The following is a 17,041-nucleotide window of genomic DNA, read 5'->3' as shown; positions in this document are numbered from 1 at the left end:
TATGTATCATAACATCATCCCAAAGAAGGTTGAATGTTTACTTACTATTTTACTATGCATACACATGTTCATGTACATGCATGTATACTTGTAGGTGAGGGAAGCATATGGAAAATGGTGGAGGAAGAAACAAGCCAACTCTTTAATGCTCAGCAAAATAACATTCCTTACATCAAATGACTCGGTCAGTAAAATTAAGGGAATTATTAGTCATGATACACACCATGCATACTGTAGACAATGAAGAACAGCAAGAACAGGAAATACTTAACTGACAATACTTATGAGAATTATGCCATGGGGACATATGAAGGTATGAACACTCAAAATGCACATATGCTACATGTGTGCATGCATAATTTAAAGTACAGTACATTAAGTGATCCATTGTATTTAGTTATAAATGTATTCACAGGTGGTGACAAGTTTAAAGATAATACAATCACTTCAAATTCCTCCTTAATATCAACATTGCCAAAAACATGATCAAATTTGCTACTGTTATAATTTTAGTTTCCTGTGTGATATACAACATTACTGTCCTAAGGTTTGATTTTTGTATGGTATCTCCTTATTACTATTCTCAGAAGTGTAGTACATGTACATTAAATATGTTTATTGCTGAATTGGGCCATCCTAATTCCAACCATACATGTAAGGTTATCAAATAAATAGGAATGTGTCATACATAATAAATAAAGAGCTACTGTTTCAGCCACATCATTATTGGCTTCTTACTGGAACTCACGAGCTATACAATTCAATTACACATGTACATGTACATACACAAAGGATGATAATAACACAAGAATGACAAAAATGGATAATTATTAGTAATCTACAGTAGCAATGGAAGCGGTGGATCTGTATAAAAAATAATTATTGAAAGGAACATTGATGTTTGTAAATAAACAGGAACCTTGACCCCTCAGGGCTCAGGAAGTCTTGTTTGCCCACAAAAGGCAAACATCATGTACATTATTGCCAAATTGTGCTGCTTGTTATCAACTGAGTGTAGCCAACAGGTCATGGCTGTGGTTTTACTGTGAAAATGTTTATTAATTTATTTTGTTTTTATTAGTAAATAATGAGAGAAGGTGTTCGTGCTTTCTTTGATATTGTTTTCCAACATGGTCTAGTGAGTTTTTCCTCTCTGCCTCTAACTGCTCTTCATGCATTTGTCTACAAAAAGACAATGAGACCATAAAAGAGTAGTATTTACATGTATATTATTATACAGTCGTATAGCATTAAATAAGGAAATTTACATCAAAGTAGTTAAGTGCATGTGTAGTAATCTGTTATGCATGCCTTTTCAGGTTTCTGGTCATTAATCTTATTAGTAGTATTTTATTGTCAAACACATGTATATGTACATCATGTACACGTACATGTACATGTACATGATGTACATGTACATAACAGACGCTGTCAGGAGCCCATAAAGGTAGGACTAAGGCTAGGCAAATTATGCTATGGGGCATAATAGGGCAAGTTACATGTATTATGCTGGCATAATTCGAGCATAATGGGTCAAAAATTTTTGACCCCATACCCCTACATGAAATTGTAATTCAATATGGCAAGTACTAGTGCAACTATAGTCCTCACGCCTACGCACAGCTGGGCAAGGCCAATGACTTAGAGTATTTTACTTTCCAGTGATTCAAAGTCTTTATTACAATACTACTTTTATTACAATTGCATTGTGTATATACAACAGATACATGCATGTACATGTAACTTGATAGTTGATATTTGAGTAAAGCTTAAAATATGAGCATAATAATGAGCATAATTGGATCCATTTCAAAGCATATTAGGATGGAATTTGAGGCAGTGCCTGAAAGCATAATAGGCAGAAATTGAAGCATAATTTGCCTAGTCCTACTCCTGACACTGTAAATAATAGATAATAGCAATGTACATGTACATGTACGTTTAACCTGGTGCAAAGTGGCTCATCAGTAGTGTCTGGTATATAGAACTCAGCTCTGAGCATTTCTTCAGTCACTCTTGGCAAAGGATCACTTGATTCAGAACTAAAGAGCAATACATTATGCATACAGTCACTAATATTGTGTACAATGTATGGTTAGGTATATACCAGTCAAGAGTCTCCAGGTCATCTTGTTGGGGCCCGTCAAGTTGAGGAGGGTCAGTCATGAGTGGTAACAGATCAGTAGAGAAAGGATCAGATAGACAAGGTCTCCATCTTGAGGAGAGGGTCTTCTGTCCCTCCATTGTTGCCAGGAATGGAGAGGGAAAGTCCTTCCATTTCATGATACCAGGGATACCGTCCTGTTATAAAAAAGGAGAGGGTTAGAGAGAGGTCTTGTAAAGTTAGGGGACTCACATATGGATCCAGTTTTGGTTGTGGGTGAGGTGCACCGGATCCAGTGGACAGAGGCAGTAAGTGATGCTCAAAAGTGACTTCTGAATTAGGCAAATACTCATACAATCCACTCACAACTTCAGGACAAGGATTCTATTAAATGATCAAAGAAGATAAAAATAAGAATTTTATTATTAAAATTGTATGCATCATTGAACTAACAAATATGTGAAAAGGTTGTTCTATCTTGTGTTCAAAGAGATGGGTGGGTGGATCAAAAGGAACCATCCTCTCTCTTATTTCATCAACAAGAGATTTACCCTCCTCCTTCTTCTTCCAGAGAAAAGACAAATCAAGCTCAGGCAATGAAGTAAGCAAAGAACACTCTTCCTAAGAGAGAGAAAGAAAGAGTCGAGAAGGAGAGAAAAACAAGAGAGAGAGAGGGGGGAATATTATAAAGCATATAGTGCTGTATGTACTTGAGCTCCAGTTAGTTCTTTATCAGATTCAAGTGGCATATAATAGATACTGGGTGGGACAGTGAGTGTAGAGTAGCCTAAGAGCTTATGCTCACTTGGTACCTGTATCATGAAAAGCATGTGAATATATGAAACCTGTATTATGCATACATATGTATGTACATGTACATGTACAATAAAAATACTGTACCTTAAGATCAAGGAGTGGTATCGACGGCTTAATGTCAACTTTGTTTGGTTGGACTGTCACTGGTGTGAAGGACAGCTACATGTACAGTGCATAATGTATAATTATACAAAAAAATTAACAGATCATCAATAAACATCATCATTATCAATAAAATCAGACACACCTTCTCTGAACTCTTGTTGCGCTCTATATAACCAGGGAATATAGGAGGAGACAGACTTAGTGACAAGTCCTCCAATGATAGTTTATTCTGTTCCACATTAGCACTAGGACTGATCTCTGCACTCAATTCTATATAAATACATGTAATTGAATAAAATAATTTATTATTTTCAATACCTCGTTCTCTTGCTGCTTTTAAATCAGCTTTACGGAGAAGCTCTAGTTTCCTCTGGCATCTGTTCCTCACTATGACAGAGTTTGCTGCTTTTATGAATCTCTGCTGTAGTCTGTGTCTCTTCTCCCATTCATTGTTAGCCGAAGTATTAAAAGATGGGCAATACTGAGGAATCTACAATAAATGAAATATTTTTAATAACTACAAATGTACATGTACAGGTACATGTAATTTTTTGAGTTATGACCATTTTTTGAAATGCCAAATTTCAGAGAAATATCCTGTACTACATGTATAGCCCATACTTTTTCCAAAATATGGCTCTGAAATCATCCCAAATTTTTATTATAATTATTTTCTTATTTTCTTATACACATTGTGCGCTTATATTAGATTCCAACTTAAATTTTTCGAGTTATGTCTATTTTTTAAATTCCAGAAATACCCTATTTTTCATCTGTAGATTTTCTGCTACAGTATACAATATACGATACATGTACATGTATATGCACAATTGACTTACTTCTTTTACTTTTCTAAGTGTCCTATTCTGGTTTAATTCTGTGACTAATCTACCCAACTCTACTTTGTTGTCGGGAAGATTATACTTAATCTAAATATTGTGTGCATACAAGAGTACATGACATAATTATTACAATAAATATTGAAGTACTTGATATCTTCTTTGTGCTTCTTGTCTATTCTTTAAAATGGTCTCCTTTCCTTCCTTGTCTAATGGTTTAGAGCCTATATGCTTTACCCTAAATATGAGACATGAGCAAAAATAATAAAATCCAACCAAACAAGAGCCAACCATCTGATCCTATTAGCTTTCTCTTCCTCGTCATTCTCCTTAACTTTCTGAAGGAAGACTGCCTCTTTAAGCTGATAAGAAGAGCTCCCTGAATAAGAGCTACCAGAAGCACCACCAGTGGTGGTAGCAGTCTTAAGCTGAGCAACAGTCATCACTCCAGGCTTCTGTGCAAGGACCTTAGCTACTGCCGTAGGCGTATTGAGATTAGGAGGGAAATGGATCCCTTCATATTCTGTAGTGGCATCCTTTGATTTGCTGGTTCTGCTCTTGCTACTGGAGAGCTTTCTTCTCTTACTAGAGGCACTGGTGGAGGGAGGAGGAGGAGGAGAAGGAGAAGGAAGGGAGACCTTTTCTTTTGCTTGACTGACTGCAGCTTTCCTCCTCGTAGACTCAATCTTGTATTGCTGCCTTGAAATGAGAACAGAAGCAAGTAAAATAATTACATGACGTCTTTTGCTGTACATTTTCTAAAAAAATTAAAGTTGCTCCAAAACTTGGTCATAATATATTAATACCAGACATGGGGTCAAGCACTAGGAAATGTGCTTAAACACAAACACAAGCACTTAAATGTGTTAGAAGTACCAGCACAGGCACAATATTTAGCTTTAATAAGCATTTTTCAGAGTGCTAAATATTCAATAAGTGTAAAAATAAAGTAAATTATAATTATAGTTGTTCACTTTACATGCACTTAGTCATTTAATTTACTACTGGATCTAATAAACACTAACTCTGTGAATTGTTCATAATAAATGAAAACAGCAGAGAGCTTTGGAGTGATACCACTAATGGTTCTGCCATTACTGTTCTTCAAGCTAACATGCAATCACACAGTGTGCTACTAAACTTGTATACTACTGTACCACTACATGTACATGTACATCTACATGTTGATGTCATGTACATGTACCACTACATGTACATGTACATGTAGTGGTTACCCAGCCCAATAAATTGTAGTAACATGTACATGTAGTGGTACATGTACATGTACCACTACATGTACCGGTACATGTACATGTAGTGGTTACACAGTCCAATAAATTGTAGTAACATCATGTACATGTAGTACGTGGTACATGTACATGACATCAATGTAGATGTACATGTAGATGTACATGTACACTATTCGTGTGTAATTTTTGCTGTTCTTAGAAGCAATTTGTAAATTTGTAAAAGTAATTAAGTACGTACATGCAAGTACAAAGCACATAGATTATATTGAAAAGATACTTGTAAGCAGCATTAAGTACTTTGAAAGCTGTGCTTATTTGTGCTTAAGGACAAGCACCAAGTGCTTGACCCCATGCCTGATCAATACATGATATTTCATTGAAAATGGTTATGAGCGAATCCTTCATTTTTATGCATATTTGATCATTGAAGTTATACATACATGTACAGTACATGTTGACATTCGTTAACTCACAGAGCAAGTCCAGGAACAGCATTCCCAGTTACTGTACAAAGGAGAGGCTGAAAGTTGAACTGGACAATGTCTAACTGCAAAGAGAAAGAAAAAAAATAAAAGCAACTTAATGGTAGAGCAATACATATACATGTACATCTACATGTGTATGAGTGTATGTGTGTGCATGTACCTTGAATTTCATTGTAGCAGTTGAATATTCCATTGGAGAGAAACTAATAGCAAATTTTTCTTTATTATTACCAGATACTATACCTACATGTACATTAATATACATAACAGGTAAGCATAAGTACTCTAATTATCATCATCATCATCATCATTATTATTATTATTATTATTATTGGGGTGAGCAAAAGCAAGCCCCACATAGTCGAGTCGAGTATGTCTGTCTGTTTGTTTGTACACGTAAGTCACCCCTATTTATGCGTTTATAAAAATAATAATCAAACATTTTAAAATGATAATTTTGATAATTACGGTACCACATGCAAAAACAAAGAGCAACTTCAGTAATCACTGGACGAGAGGAGTTCAAGAGTATTCAAAAAACAAGAGAAGCTGAAGCTTATAGCATGAGTAATTCACAAGAAGATGCTCATGAAGCTCGTTGACTTCTTCGTAATGAGTGTGAGAAGCAGCAAGACTGAGGAGAAAAGAGCGAGGACTGAGGTCCAAATGCTAGAGATAGGTCTTGTTGCACCCAAAGACAACAAATGGAGTCTCCTTCTGGCTTCTGAGACCAACTATCTTCCATCCTACATGTAGATCTATATAACTGCAGAGATTTATGACTCAAAGCTAGAAGCTATGAAATTCCTTCCATGCAAATTAGTGTATTGACATCAACATTCAACATTTAATAGCCACTACATCATTGTCTATATAGACATTGTATATTGCTAATCAAAATGTTAATCATTTTGCTCGCCCCTCGATGTTTTACATTCGCCTAGTTATTATTATTATTATTATTATTATTATTATTATTATTATTATTATTATTATTATTAATATACCTGACATTGGTGATACTGAAAGAGCTGGATGAGGCTGTGTCACAGTGAGAGAGTACTGGAAATCAACAGGGATCAAATTATCGAGAATGAAATCATGAGTACGAGTCTGACCCACTGGCGTGGGACGAAACATGACGGATCGTGGAAAAGAAGAAACGTTTAGTACAGGATAAGCATTAATTGGAATCAGTAAATTTGCATCCTAGAATAAAAATAATAATTACTATACATGTACATGTACATGTACATGCAAAGGCTTTGTCCCAGGGTTTCTCACAGGATTTTGGCATAGCGTTAATGTAGCTTTAAGAGTCAGTGAATATTGTCAAGTTGCTTAAAAATTGGACCAAAGTCCCTGTACTACAGTACATGGTCCTAAGCCAAATTTTGGCAGAAATGGTTGGCTATGTGAGAATTCTCAATTTTTCCGATACATTTACATTGTAGATGTTCTTATGTTGCGTAAAAAATTTTGAGTTAATTCTAATCAAAATTAATTTCTTATAATTTTTTTAAGTTCCTCCAAATGCCATGAAAGATTCATGCTGTTTAGCTCACTTAGCATGCTTTGTGGGAAACCCAGCCTTACATCAATGATCACATTAATACATATATCTACATGTACATTAATACATACATTGTACCTTGCTATGTATCCTAATGCAATCATGATAGTGCTTCCATTCATTTGGACGGAAACTAAGAGTGACTTTAAGAGAGAGCCCAGGGACTAGGTGCCTGCTGGTCTTATGATAGTCAATGGTGAAGTGATGAGTGGCTGGAGGGACAACGTGTAAACTGACATTGTCATTTGATGCATTTATGATATGCTACAAAAAGGGAATGACAAAGAGTACAGTATACCATATAGCGGAAAATTTTCTTGGCCCATAAATTTCGTGAATCTGTTCAAAAATTAACTTCGTGCCTTTAATTTTTGTGGTTTTCTACTTTTCGGCCATCTTGAACAGTATTGAATCAATTTTCATGGATTTTATTTTTGTAAATTGTGAAAAAACGCAAAATCCACAAAAATTTTGGGCCATAAAAATTTTCCACTATACGGTAACATGTGAATGGATGCATTATGTACATGCATACATATAATCAAGAGCACTCTTGATGTAATAAATGTACAATTGTACATGTACATCTTGCATTAAGTTTACAATTGTTTGCTGGTGAAGTCGCCCAGTCTTGTAGCCATGAAAATGAATCGTCTGTGGCTTCGTTTTGATGGGAGAGTTTTCTTGTGCATTACTAAAGTATCCTATACACACAGTACATACAGTATCAGTATGACTGTTATACAATGAATTAATGACTGACTAGTTTGTGATAAGTGATCTGGTACAGGGCCCCGTGCTTGAATGCAAGCCCCTAGCTCCTTCTCTAGCAGTCTAGAGGAGAGCATTGAAGGAGAGGAGGGAGGGAGAGGAGGAGGAGGAACAGGCCTAGAATCACATTCTGCACTCATGTTGCTGAACACTGTTACCGTGACAACGTAGGTGTGGTAAAGCTATGTAGGTGTGGCTTTATTTTTCAACCCACGTGCTGTCACGTTGGTTGACTTATGAGCTGTATACAAACCAATGGCAGAGTTAACTTAAGAAAGGATAGGAAATAACTCTATTCTTATGCTAAATTGAATCTTTTTGGTTTATGCAGCACTTCCTGTTTTCAAAGTAACTTGTTCTTAGTCTTTAAATTAAGTTTTAAGTGTGAATCACCTTATGGTCTCAGTTAGTTTGTATTTTGAGATTTTGTAATGTGTGTATAATAATAATTATCATTTATAATTTTAAAATTAATTTTTAATAAAATTAATCTATAATACACTACTTGTTTGTTTGTGTGTGGATCATTATGTTATCATTGCCTATTGTATGTCATTATTTATTATTGTTATTGTTTATATCACTATTTTAGTGTCAATCATAGTATTATATTTAGGCACATGCAACCAAATGCCTGATTTTCTTCTTCATCTTTGAAAACAGACGACGTACTGGCTTGAGTGACATCTTATGACGACGTCTGCCTTTTGCTTTTCCACTACCTTCAACTTTGTCTTCATTATTCTCATCTTTCTTCTCTGTAGAAGCCTCAACTTCAATGATTTCTGCACTTTTAACTTCATCCTGTATAGTTTCTTCATCTTCATTTTTCTCCATCGCATGCTCATCTTCACTGTAGCAGTCCTCATCCTTTACAGATATATTATCATCATCCTCTTGTTTATTATTAGCTTTCATCTCATTTATGTTGCAATCTATTTTTGTCTCAGCATCATTTGAAAGCTTCTCATTATTGTTAGCTTTCACATTATCTCCTGCTTCAGCAGTGCTAGCTTCTTCTCCTTTAGCATCGTTAGCTTCATTTTCTGCCTCAGCATTAACGCTAGCTTTATCTCCTGCCTCAGCATTGCTAGCTTTATCTCCTGCCTCAGCATTGCTAGCTTTATCTCCTGCCTCAGCATTGCTAGCTTTATCTCCTGCTTCAGCATTGCTAGCTTTATCTCCTGCCTCAGCATTGCTAGCTTTATCTCCTGCCTCAGCATTGCTAGCTTTATCTCCTGCTTCAGCATTGCTAGCTTTATCTTCTGCTTCAGCATTGCTAGCTTTATCTCCTGCTTCAGCATTGCTAGCTTTATCCCCTGCTTCAGCATTGCTAGCTCTATCTCCTGCTTCAGCATTGCTAGCTTTATGTCCTGCTTCAGCATTGCTAGCTTTGTGTCCTGCTTTAGCATTGATAGCTTTATGTCCTGCTTCAGCATTGCTAGCTTCATCTTTTGCCTTAGTACTGCTAGCTTTATCTCCTACCTCAGCACTGCTAACTTGAGTATATTCTCCTGTCTCATTAATGTTAGTTGCCTCAGCTTTGCTAGCTTTATCTTCTGATGCACCACTAGGTTGATCCCCTGGTTTAGCTTTGCTAGCTTCATATTCTGCTGTAGCATTTTCCTCTTCGTATTCTGGTGCTTCAGCACTGCTATCTTTGGCAAAACTAGCTTCATCCCCTTCTTCAGGACTGCAAGCTTCAAGAGGAGTGCTTTGCTTGTCAGTCTGGGAGCTGTCTGTAATGTCAGTGAGAATGTCACTTATCTCTAGATCCATGTCACTAATATCATCCATCTCTGGATCAGCACTGGTAACTATTATTATTGGTTTGTTCATGAATGCTTCAATGTTGGCGTTAATATTCTTATCTATCTTAACGCCAATAGGTACCTCAGCTTCTGTACCATTCTTCAGTTGATCATCATCATTGGAAACCTTGCAGCTTGCATCAACTTCATTGGTTTTTTTAAGAAAAACTATTTCACTGTCAAAGACCTTTTCAGCTTCCTCTTTTATATTGTAAGTATTGTCGTCATTCTCTCCCTCTGTATAAGTGGCCTCTCCTTCTGTTAATATGGACTCTTCCCCTTCATTTTCTCCCTCTGTTAAAGTGTCATCTTCACATTCGCTCTCAGCTGATAATTCTTCTTTGACCTCATTCTCCGAGTCTTCTTCTTTGTTACTGGCAACGTTCACTTTGTTTTGGTTAAGTTCAGGTAACATATCAGCTCCTATTTCTTTGCCAGAAGTATCATCCCTTTCATCATCATCTCTGTCACTTGTATTGCGTACATCAATATTGATGTCATCAACAATTTCACCTTCCAATTCTTCTTCTACTTCTTCCGGTATCTCTTCCTCTTCAGATACCTCCTCCTCCTCCTCCTCTTCTGATATTTCTTCTTCCTCATCAGATGTCTCCTCCTCCTCATCTGATATCTCCTCTTCATCTTCTGATATCTCCTTCTCTTTTACTACAGAGTCAAATGTTACACGTTTCACTGGACGTGCAGGTGCACGATTATCCATATCACTCTCTGGAATTGTAGGCAGTGATGGTGGTAAAGAGCAACGGTGCCTATTAGACACACCATAGCTGCTTTTACCTCGAATAAATGATGAGCGTGGACGCACACGAGTTGGAGGTTTTGCAGCATATTCAGGCATAAGCTCTGTAATACCATTCTCCTTGCCCTCTAGCTCTGACTTCTTGACTTTCATCACTGCCCTAGAGAATGATGTTTTCTTAACAATGTACTCATATTCCTCCTCCTCCTCTGACTCAGTACTCTCAGTATCCTCCTGACAGCTATCGCTCTCTTGCTCTGGCAAGGACTCATCTTCACATTCTTCTATTTCTAAGTCCTCCTGCTCCTCTTTCTCTACCTCCTCCTCTACCTCCTCCTCTACCTCCTCCTCAACTTCCTCCTCTACTTCCTCCTCTACTTCCTCTTCTACTTCTTCTTCTACTTCATTCTCCACTTCTTCTTCAACTTCTTTGTCAACTGTGTTATCTTTGATTGAAGGGAGCACTGAAGCCTGTGTTGGGAAAGGAATGTATTCCGGAACTGGAGGCGAATAGTTCCTTCCAGCAGGAAGAGAAGGTGCAATGGAAGGTAACCTGTAGTTACGGTTAGTAAGATTCGCTAGACTAAGAGAATAGCGACTGCATATTGAGCGAGAGCTAGCATCCTTGAAGCGGTTGGCTGCTGAAGCCACTGCCGATACTTCTAATTTGCCGGGATCATTTTTCTCGGGAGCAATGGAAGGTAATGCACGAGGTTTTCCATGAAGAACCATGCCCTCAGACATTGGGTGGTTGCTCGATTTCAATGATGAACCTCTAGGAGAAACCTGCATCTGGTTAACATCTCGAGGGGAACTAGGATAAGATTTAACCAGCTCGGATGTTGAGTGGATACCGGAAGAGAGTGTTGCCTCAGTCAGTCGTGGCTGGGCACTAATTTGAGGAAGATGGAGCGAGCTCTTTGACTCATTGACGTCAGAGGGTTTCTTCCCAGTGTTTTTCTTTCTCAGGATTCTAATCATGACTTCCTATAAAGAATAATGAAAATTAGAAGCGTAAATACAAGATAATAACTTACTTGATAAAGCCACACTGTAGCAATAACAACACGGATGAGAAAGCGAAAGATTGGCAAAACTGCAAAAAAAGACAAAAGACACTTAGCTATTTTCCCGGCTTTAGAATTCATTTCTTTTACCTTCCTGTACTATCAGGGTACCAATGAGGTAAACAATAATACTAAAGAACAGGAATGCAGTAACAGCGAGATCAATAGCGAGAAAAATAGCACTAGCCATCAAGCTCTTTAGCCGTCTTTAGCAAAACAAGACAATGCTAACTGCAAGGATACGGAGCTATGGAAACACATCTGTGTGCATGTCGATCTCTGTCGAATCATATTGCTGTAACCATAGCTCTATGCTGTAACTATGGTCTCGTGAATGCTTTCCCGCTAAAATTTCCCGCGAAAGATGGACTCGCACGGCACATCTATAAAGCTTTAAATTTTTTTGTTTCTTTTTCAGTGATGTTAAAAATATGTGTAGTTGGTTTTAGATCTAAATCTATTGTTTTTATGGTAAAAACATGCTGTTTTGCCGAGCTTACAGCTTAGCGCTCGCAGTCCTAGTTAGGTGTGGTTTATCCGAGCCCCACCTGAATAGGTGTGGTTTAACCTGTTGAGTTCAATATGGAGGATTCAATGGAGGTCGATGAAAGCGATCGTCATTTGATGTCTACAGACTCTATCAAGGTAATGGCTGAGTCAATCGGTATATCAAACCTCAATGAAGATGTATGCAAGAGATTGAGCGAAGAAATGGAGTTCAGATTGAAAGAGGTAGGATTATATAAACTATTAAAATTAATGCCCACAAAATTATTATAATAATTATTTTTTGTATTAGATTGTACAGAATGGCATCAAATTCATGCGTCACTCAAAACGTAACCGTCTCTCGTGTGGCGATATTGACAACGCACTGAGATCCAAAAACATTGAGCCACTCTATGGCTTTGAGTGCTCAGAGTACATACCACTACGTCACTCCAGTGGAGGAGGCAAAGAGATATACTATCCAGACGATCAAGAGGTTGACCTGGTGAGTATTGTTAGCTCACCGCTACCAAAGCTCCCGTGTGATGTGAGCCTTCACAGTCACTGGTTAGCAGTAGATGGGGTGCAGCCATTGGTACCAGAGAATGTCCCGTCTCTCTCTTTGGAGGAGCAAAGGAAACAAGCTGTTGCTCTGTCCCTCAACAGTCAAGATGCTTCTTTGGTACCGAAGGATGTCCGCTTAGAGAGAAAGAGAAAGAAGGAGGAGGAAGGTGTTGTTGAGGTTGTCAAACTCAAATCTCTCCAGCCTCACTTGCTAACAATGGAGCAGCAGTTGTACTATAAGGAATTGACTGATGCGTGTGTGGGCCTCTCCGATTCAAAGAGACAGGAAGGGCTTACGAGTCTTAGCACTGATCCAAGCGTTTATCAGCTTTTGCCTCAACTGATCACCTTCATGACTGAAGGCATTAAAGTCAACATTGGCCAACGGAAGCTGGCCTCTCTCAGAAACCTACTCAAAATGGTTAAAGCCCTTTTAGATAATACTTCCATATCAATCGAGAGATACCTGCACGATTTGATACCATCTGTCAGCACGTGCCTACTCAATCGTCATTTATGCACTCGCCCGGAATCAGAGGACCACTGGTCGCTGAGGGAATTATCCGCTAAAATATTGAGCATGATATGCAAGAGATACTCTAACTCGGTCAACAATATACAGACTCGGCTCACGCGCATACTCTCCCAAACCCTACAAGGGCTCACTCTTCAGGAGCTTGCCTCTCATTATGGAGCCGTTGCCTGCTTCGGTGAGCTGGGACAAGAAGCAATCTCGGCTTGTGTGATACCGCGTTTAAAGCAAGAGGGAGAACTGATCAAGTCTGCTCTGATCGGGGTGACCGGGTCATCAAAAATAGTCGAACAAGTTGCAGCTAACAAGTTGCAAGGTATTCTTCAGAGACACTGCTCCCCGGTCCTTCATCAAACAAGATCAGCCACAGACACGATAGTTATGTATCAGCAGGACTATGGGTATATGGGTACGTGTCTCTTTAACCAGGTCAAGTCCCTCAGGCAAGGACGCCCTATACTAACTCTTAGTAATCTATCAGGCCCTACTGGCTCTCCTACTAGTCCTAAGACTAAATTGTCTCCTATAACTGTTGGAAGTCCATCGCAAGTAACGGCGACAAAAATTTCTAAAGGAGGATTACCAGGTGGTCTTAGACTTCAAATTAATTCTCCTGGAGGAGGTGGCACGTCGGTTGCGACTATACCAGTTAGTCTACTATCAGCCATTGCTAATCCATCTGTGGTACAAGCCATTGCTAATCAATTAGCTGTCACTAGTCCAACCGTTTCATCTCCTCCTACTACTACCAGGCCTCTGACACCGTCTACTACCACAGCAGCTCCTGTTAGTACTGTTACTCCTCCAACAACAACTAGTACTGTTACCACTTCGTCTAGCTCTTAGACTTTTTCTTACGTATAATTTCAATAGACCACGACCTTTATGATATTAATTGATTTTAATTATTGATTGTTCTTTAATTTCATTATTTCCATTATTATTATTATCAAGAGCACTCTTGTTATTATTATACATGCCAATTTTCTCACGTTAATTTTGCTTGCATCATTTCTTGGCAATGATAACCATAAAAATAATTAATAACAATAAAGCAACAATGAGGTCTGATTCTTATAACATAATACATAATAATAATTTATTGTGTACTAAGTACAGCATCTTCTCTATATATAATTATAGTAAACTTAAAAGTCTAAAAGAGAGATGTCAATATCTTCAAAATAAGAGTCAAAATCCTCTAAGAAGAGAAAATAAACAAAAGTGAGACACTCGTTGCTATTACCTTCAATATCTGATGGTGTTTGGTTCTGATGTACTTGATTAGGAGCAGTAGGAATATGACTGTCACTATTAGTTACAGTGTTGCTGTGTTGAGTGATACTACCTCCAGCAATAGTACTAATACTCACTATCCTCTCATTGCTAGTGTCGTTGTTATTTCTAAAGTGATTGATAGCTGAATGGTTGCTACTACTAGTCATGTCACTATTATTAGTTTTGCTAGTAATACCAAACAGGAGTGATGCACTTTGATTCTCTTTCTGTTGATGATCCTCTTCAATCCTTGACAAACTCTATCAATGAGAATAATTCAATCTAGTCAGGTTTCCCACAGGGTTTTGATATAGTACTCAGCAACGAATTTTAAAATTGTTCCAAAATTTGGCAAAAGCACAGGTACTTGTTAAAAATGGCTAGGAAGAATTCTCCAATTTTTCAGTACACGTCCATATGTTGTATACAAAGTTTGCGCTAATTTCAATCAAAATTGGATTTATTACACATTAAGAAAATCATGTCAAAAGTCCTTATACTATAGTACAGGCATTGGTCAAATTTTGACAAAAAAGAATAGGAGAAAATTCTCTATTTTTATAATTTTTTCTTATGCATATACATGTTCTTATGTTATGTACAAAGTTTGAGCTGATTCCAGTTACAAATTAATTTTTTATAAATTTTTGAAGTTGCTCAAAAATCGTGCCAAAGTCCCTGTACTACAGTACACGCTCAGTGGCCAAATTTTGGTAAAAATGACTTTAAAAAAATTCTTTGTTTTCATATTTTTTTCTGAAGCATATACATGTTCTTATGTTATGTACAAAGTTTGAGCTAATTCCGATCAAAATTAGATTTTTTTTACAAATTTTAAAAGTTAATCCAAATGCCATGTACTGTGTATATAGTGCTTGTCAGCTCATGAAGTGTGCTTTTTAGCTCACTTAGCATGCTTTGTGGGAAAACCTGCTAGTCACACTAACAACTAATAATAATAATAATAATAATGCACTTACAATAAGATTCCTTGTACTTGTTGAGGAAGCATTGGTACTTTGTTGAGGAGGATATATTCTTACAATGTTATCCAGAGTGACATTAAGATAATGCTTACGAGATGATGGACTGAACACTGATACCTACAGTGTGACACACAGTGTATCACAATAGCTAATAGCATTACAATAGACCTGTCTCAATATAGCCACAGATCCTTCAACAAACTCATCCTTATACTCTTCCATGACTAAGATGTGAACAGCAGCATGCATTTCCCCTATAAACATTAGTAATAATGAAACACAGCTAATTGAAATATACCACTGGGATCCTGCAACAGGGCTGTGGCACTTTTTGTTGATGTAACAATGCTTTTCACTAGAGCACACAAGTGTGGTACTTTACCATTTGGTAGCTCTTTCTTGGAAGCCTAGAAATGTTCAAGAACAATCATGAATTAAGCTGTAATGCTTACTTGTCTAATAATGCTAGCAATGTTAGCATTGAGAATAGCAGAAGTAAGAGGATCTAAGAATGATAAAAGAGAACATGTCATTAAATTAATTAGTGCATTTGTGTTAATGACTACCATTCACATCCAATTCAGATCTCATTATAGCCCATGGCCCACTAGATTGATTAAAGTCATCAAACTGATGGTCAGAATAATCATAAATAACACTGACATGACTCTATACATAAAAATACATCAATTAATTAAAAATTATGTTTGAAAACATACTTTACGAAGAGGAGTAGAGGCTGGAGTGCCTCCAGATGACACAACAGAGGCTGTTGATGTGTCATCTAGTCTTTTGACACTGTCCTATGATGTATAACAGTAATGGGATATGATGAATGATAGCAATTTACTAGTGGTGGAAGGCAACCAGCTGGTCCTGGAAACTTTCTAACAACTCGTGTAGGAGTTGCCTGTACACCAGTTCGAGGTACAGTGGGTGTGTTCAGACGAGAGACACTAGGAGTAGTCATACGTTTAGGTAAAGATGCTGTGGTAGGAGTCAAAATGATTTCTGAAGGAGAAGGTGTGGTCAGAGGTCTAGTGATTGAGTTAGTTTTTGTAGTCTGTGAGGTGGTTTCAAGGAGTGGACGTTTAGATAAAGGTTGAGAGGAGAGTGACCAATCAGTTTGACTGACTGCCCGAGACTTTGAATGAGTTGGAGAAGAAAGAATAGGGGGAGTGTCGTCTACTCTGTCACTGATGTTAATTGGAGAGAAATCAAACATGTCACAATTTTTAAAAATTTCCTAAGTAAAATAATAACCGAGGAACAAATAAAGGCAATAACATACATCATAATCTTCAAGGTCATCAGTAACATCATGAGTCTAAATGTAATACAAAAAGATGATCAAATTAAAATCAAATTTAAGCTGACCTGAAGACTGGTGGCAGGACTTTTGTCTTTCTCAGTAGGAGCAGGAGATGGTAAAGTGCCTGCAGTGTCTGTGGCCTTTTTCTGTCGGAGAAAGCTTAGAGCTTGCCTTAATTCAGCCATGACAAAGCACGTGGATAAAACAAACCACGCCTTCACAGTAACCCTTGACTTAAATGAGCTGATCTGGTCAACAAATCATGTGATTGTGATCATAAGATCATGTGATCAGATCAT

At 37.5% G+C, this 17,041-nt stretch overlaps 4 protein-coding genes and 1 long non-coding RNA gene across 6 annotated transcripts; 2 read left to right on the top strand and 3 right to left on the bottom strand.

Annotated features, from left to right (window-relative positions):
• The first annotated feature begins 9 nt into the window (after window positions 1-9).
• Window positions 10-589, top strand: LOC109581514 (uncharacterized). The gene is made up of 3 exons (XR_002184662.1): window positions 10-184; window positions 238-313; window positions 416-589. It is a non-coding gene; the product is annotated as an uncharacterized LOC109581514 (long non-coding RNA).
• A 387-nt stretch (window positions 590-976) lies between these two features.
• LOC100641042 (cilia- and flagella-associated protein 221-like) lies at window positions 977-8,101 on the bottom strand. Its single transcript, XM_019995685.1, has 18 exons — window positions 7,936-8,101; window positions 7,776-7,876; window positions 7,251-7,436; window positions 6,607-6,808; window positions 5,760-5,842; window positions 5,588-5,661; window positions 4,156-4,563; window positions 4,015-4,102; window positions 3,865-3,954; window positions 3,344-3,515; window positions 3,168-3,295; window positions 3,005-3,079; window positions 2,815-2,916; window positions 2,558-2,725; window positions 2,357-2,488; window positions 2,108-2,301; window positions 1,947-2,042; window positions 977-1,182 (listed from the first exon to the last, which is right to left on the bottom strand). The coding sequence occupies exons 1-18, from the start codon at window positions 8,081-8,083 to the stop codon at window positions 1,059-1,061; spliced, it is 2,571 nt and encodes an 856-aa protein (XP_019851244.1). The 5' UTR covers window positions 8,084-8,101; the 3' UTR covers window positions 977-1,058.
• Window positions 8,102-8,404: 303 nt separating this feature from the next.
• LOC109581512 (gelsolin-related protein of 125 kDa-like) lies at window positions 8,405-11,955 on the bottom strand. Of its 2 annotated transcripts, XM_019995678.1 has the most exons (4): window positions 11,672-11,955; window positions 11,552-11,610; window positions 9,480-11,501; window positions 8,405-9,158 (listed from the first exon to the last, which is right to left on the bottom strand). In XM_019995678.1, the coding sequence occupies exons 1-4, from the start codon at window positions 11,769-11,771 to the stop codon at window positions 8,556-8,558; spliced, it is 2,784 nt and encodes a 927-aa protein (XP_019851237.1). In that variant the 5' UTR covers window positions 11,772-11,955; the 3' UTR covers window positions 8,405-8,555. The 2 variants fall into 2 exon arrangements, with proteins under 2 accessions (XP_019851237.1, XP_019851236.1); XM_019995677.1 differs by having other exon boundaries at window positions 8,405-11,501; window positions 11,672-11,951.
• A 120-nt stretch (window positions 11,956-12,075) lies between these two features.
• Window positions 12,076-14,107, top strand: LOC100640794 (transcription initiation factor TFIID subunit 6-like). The gene is made up of 2 exons (XM_003386085.2): window positions 12,076-12,313; window positions 12,381-14,107. Exons 1-2 carry the CDS (start codon window positions 12,164-12,166, stop codon window positions 14,010-14,012), a joined length of 1,782 nt encoding a protein of 593 aa, XP_003386133.1. The 5' UTR covers window positions 12,076-12,163; the 3' UTR covers window positions 14,013-14,107.
• Window positions 14,108-14,163: 56 nt separating this feature from the next.
• On the bottom strand, window positions 14,164-16,973 carry LOC105312517 (endochitinase A-like). The gene is made up of 11 exons (XM_019995679.1): window positions 16,808-16,973; window positions 16,722-16,757; window positions 16,281-16,676; window positions 16,150-16,233; window positions 15,997-16,099; window positions 15,883-15,935; window positions 15,729-15,837; window positions 15,599-15,684; window positions 15,425-15,547; window positions 14,413-14,704; window positions 14,164-14,367 (listed from the first exon to the last, which is right to left on the bottom strand). Exons 1-11 carry the CDS (start codon window positions 16,925-16,927, stop codon window positions 14,315-14,317), a joined length of 1,455 nt encoding a protein of 484 aa, XP_019851238.1. The 5' UTR covers window positions 16,928-16,973; the 3' UTR covers window positions 14,164-14,314.
• Window positions 16,974-17,041: the final 68 nt, after the last annotated feature.

This window comes from Amphimedon queenslandica, unplaced genomic scaffold, assembly GCF_000090795.2.
Source record: "Amphimedon queenslandica unplaced genomic scaffold, v1.1 AMPQUscaffold_13436, whole genome shotgun sequence".
In the NCBI taxonomy this organism is placed as follows: domain Eukaryota; kingdom Metazoa; phylum Porifera; class Demospongiae; order Haplosclerida; family Niphatidae; genus Amphimedon; species Amphimedon queenslandica.
Note: the sequence above shows the minus strand (reverse complement) of the source record. Positions and strands in the feature narration are given on the sequence as shown.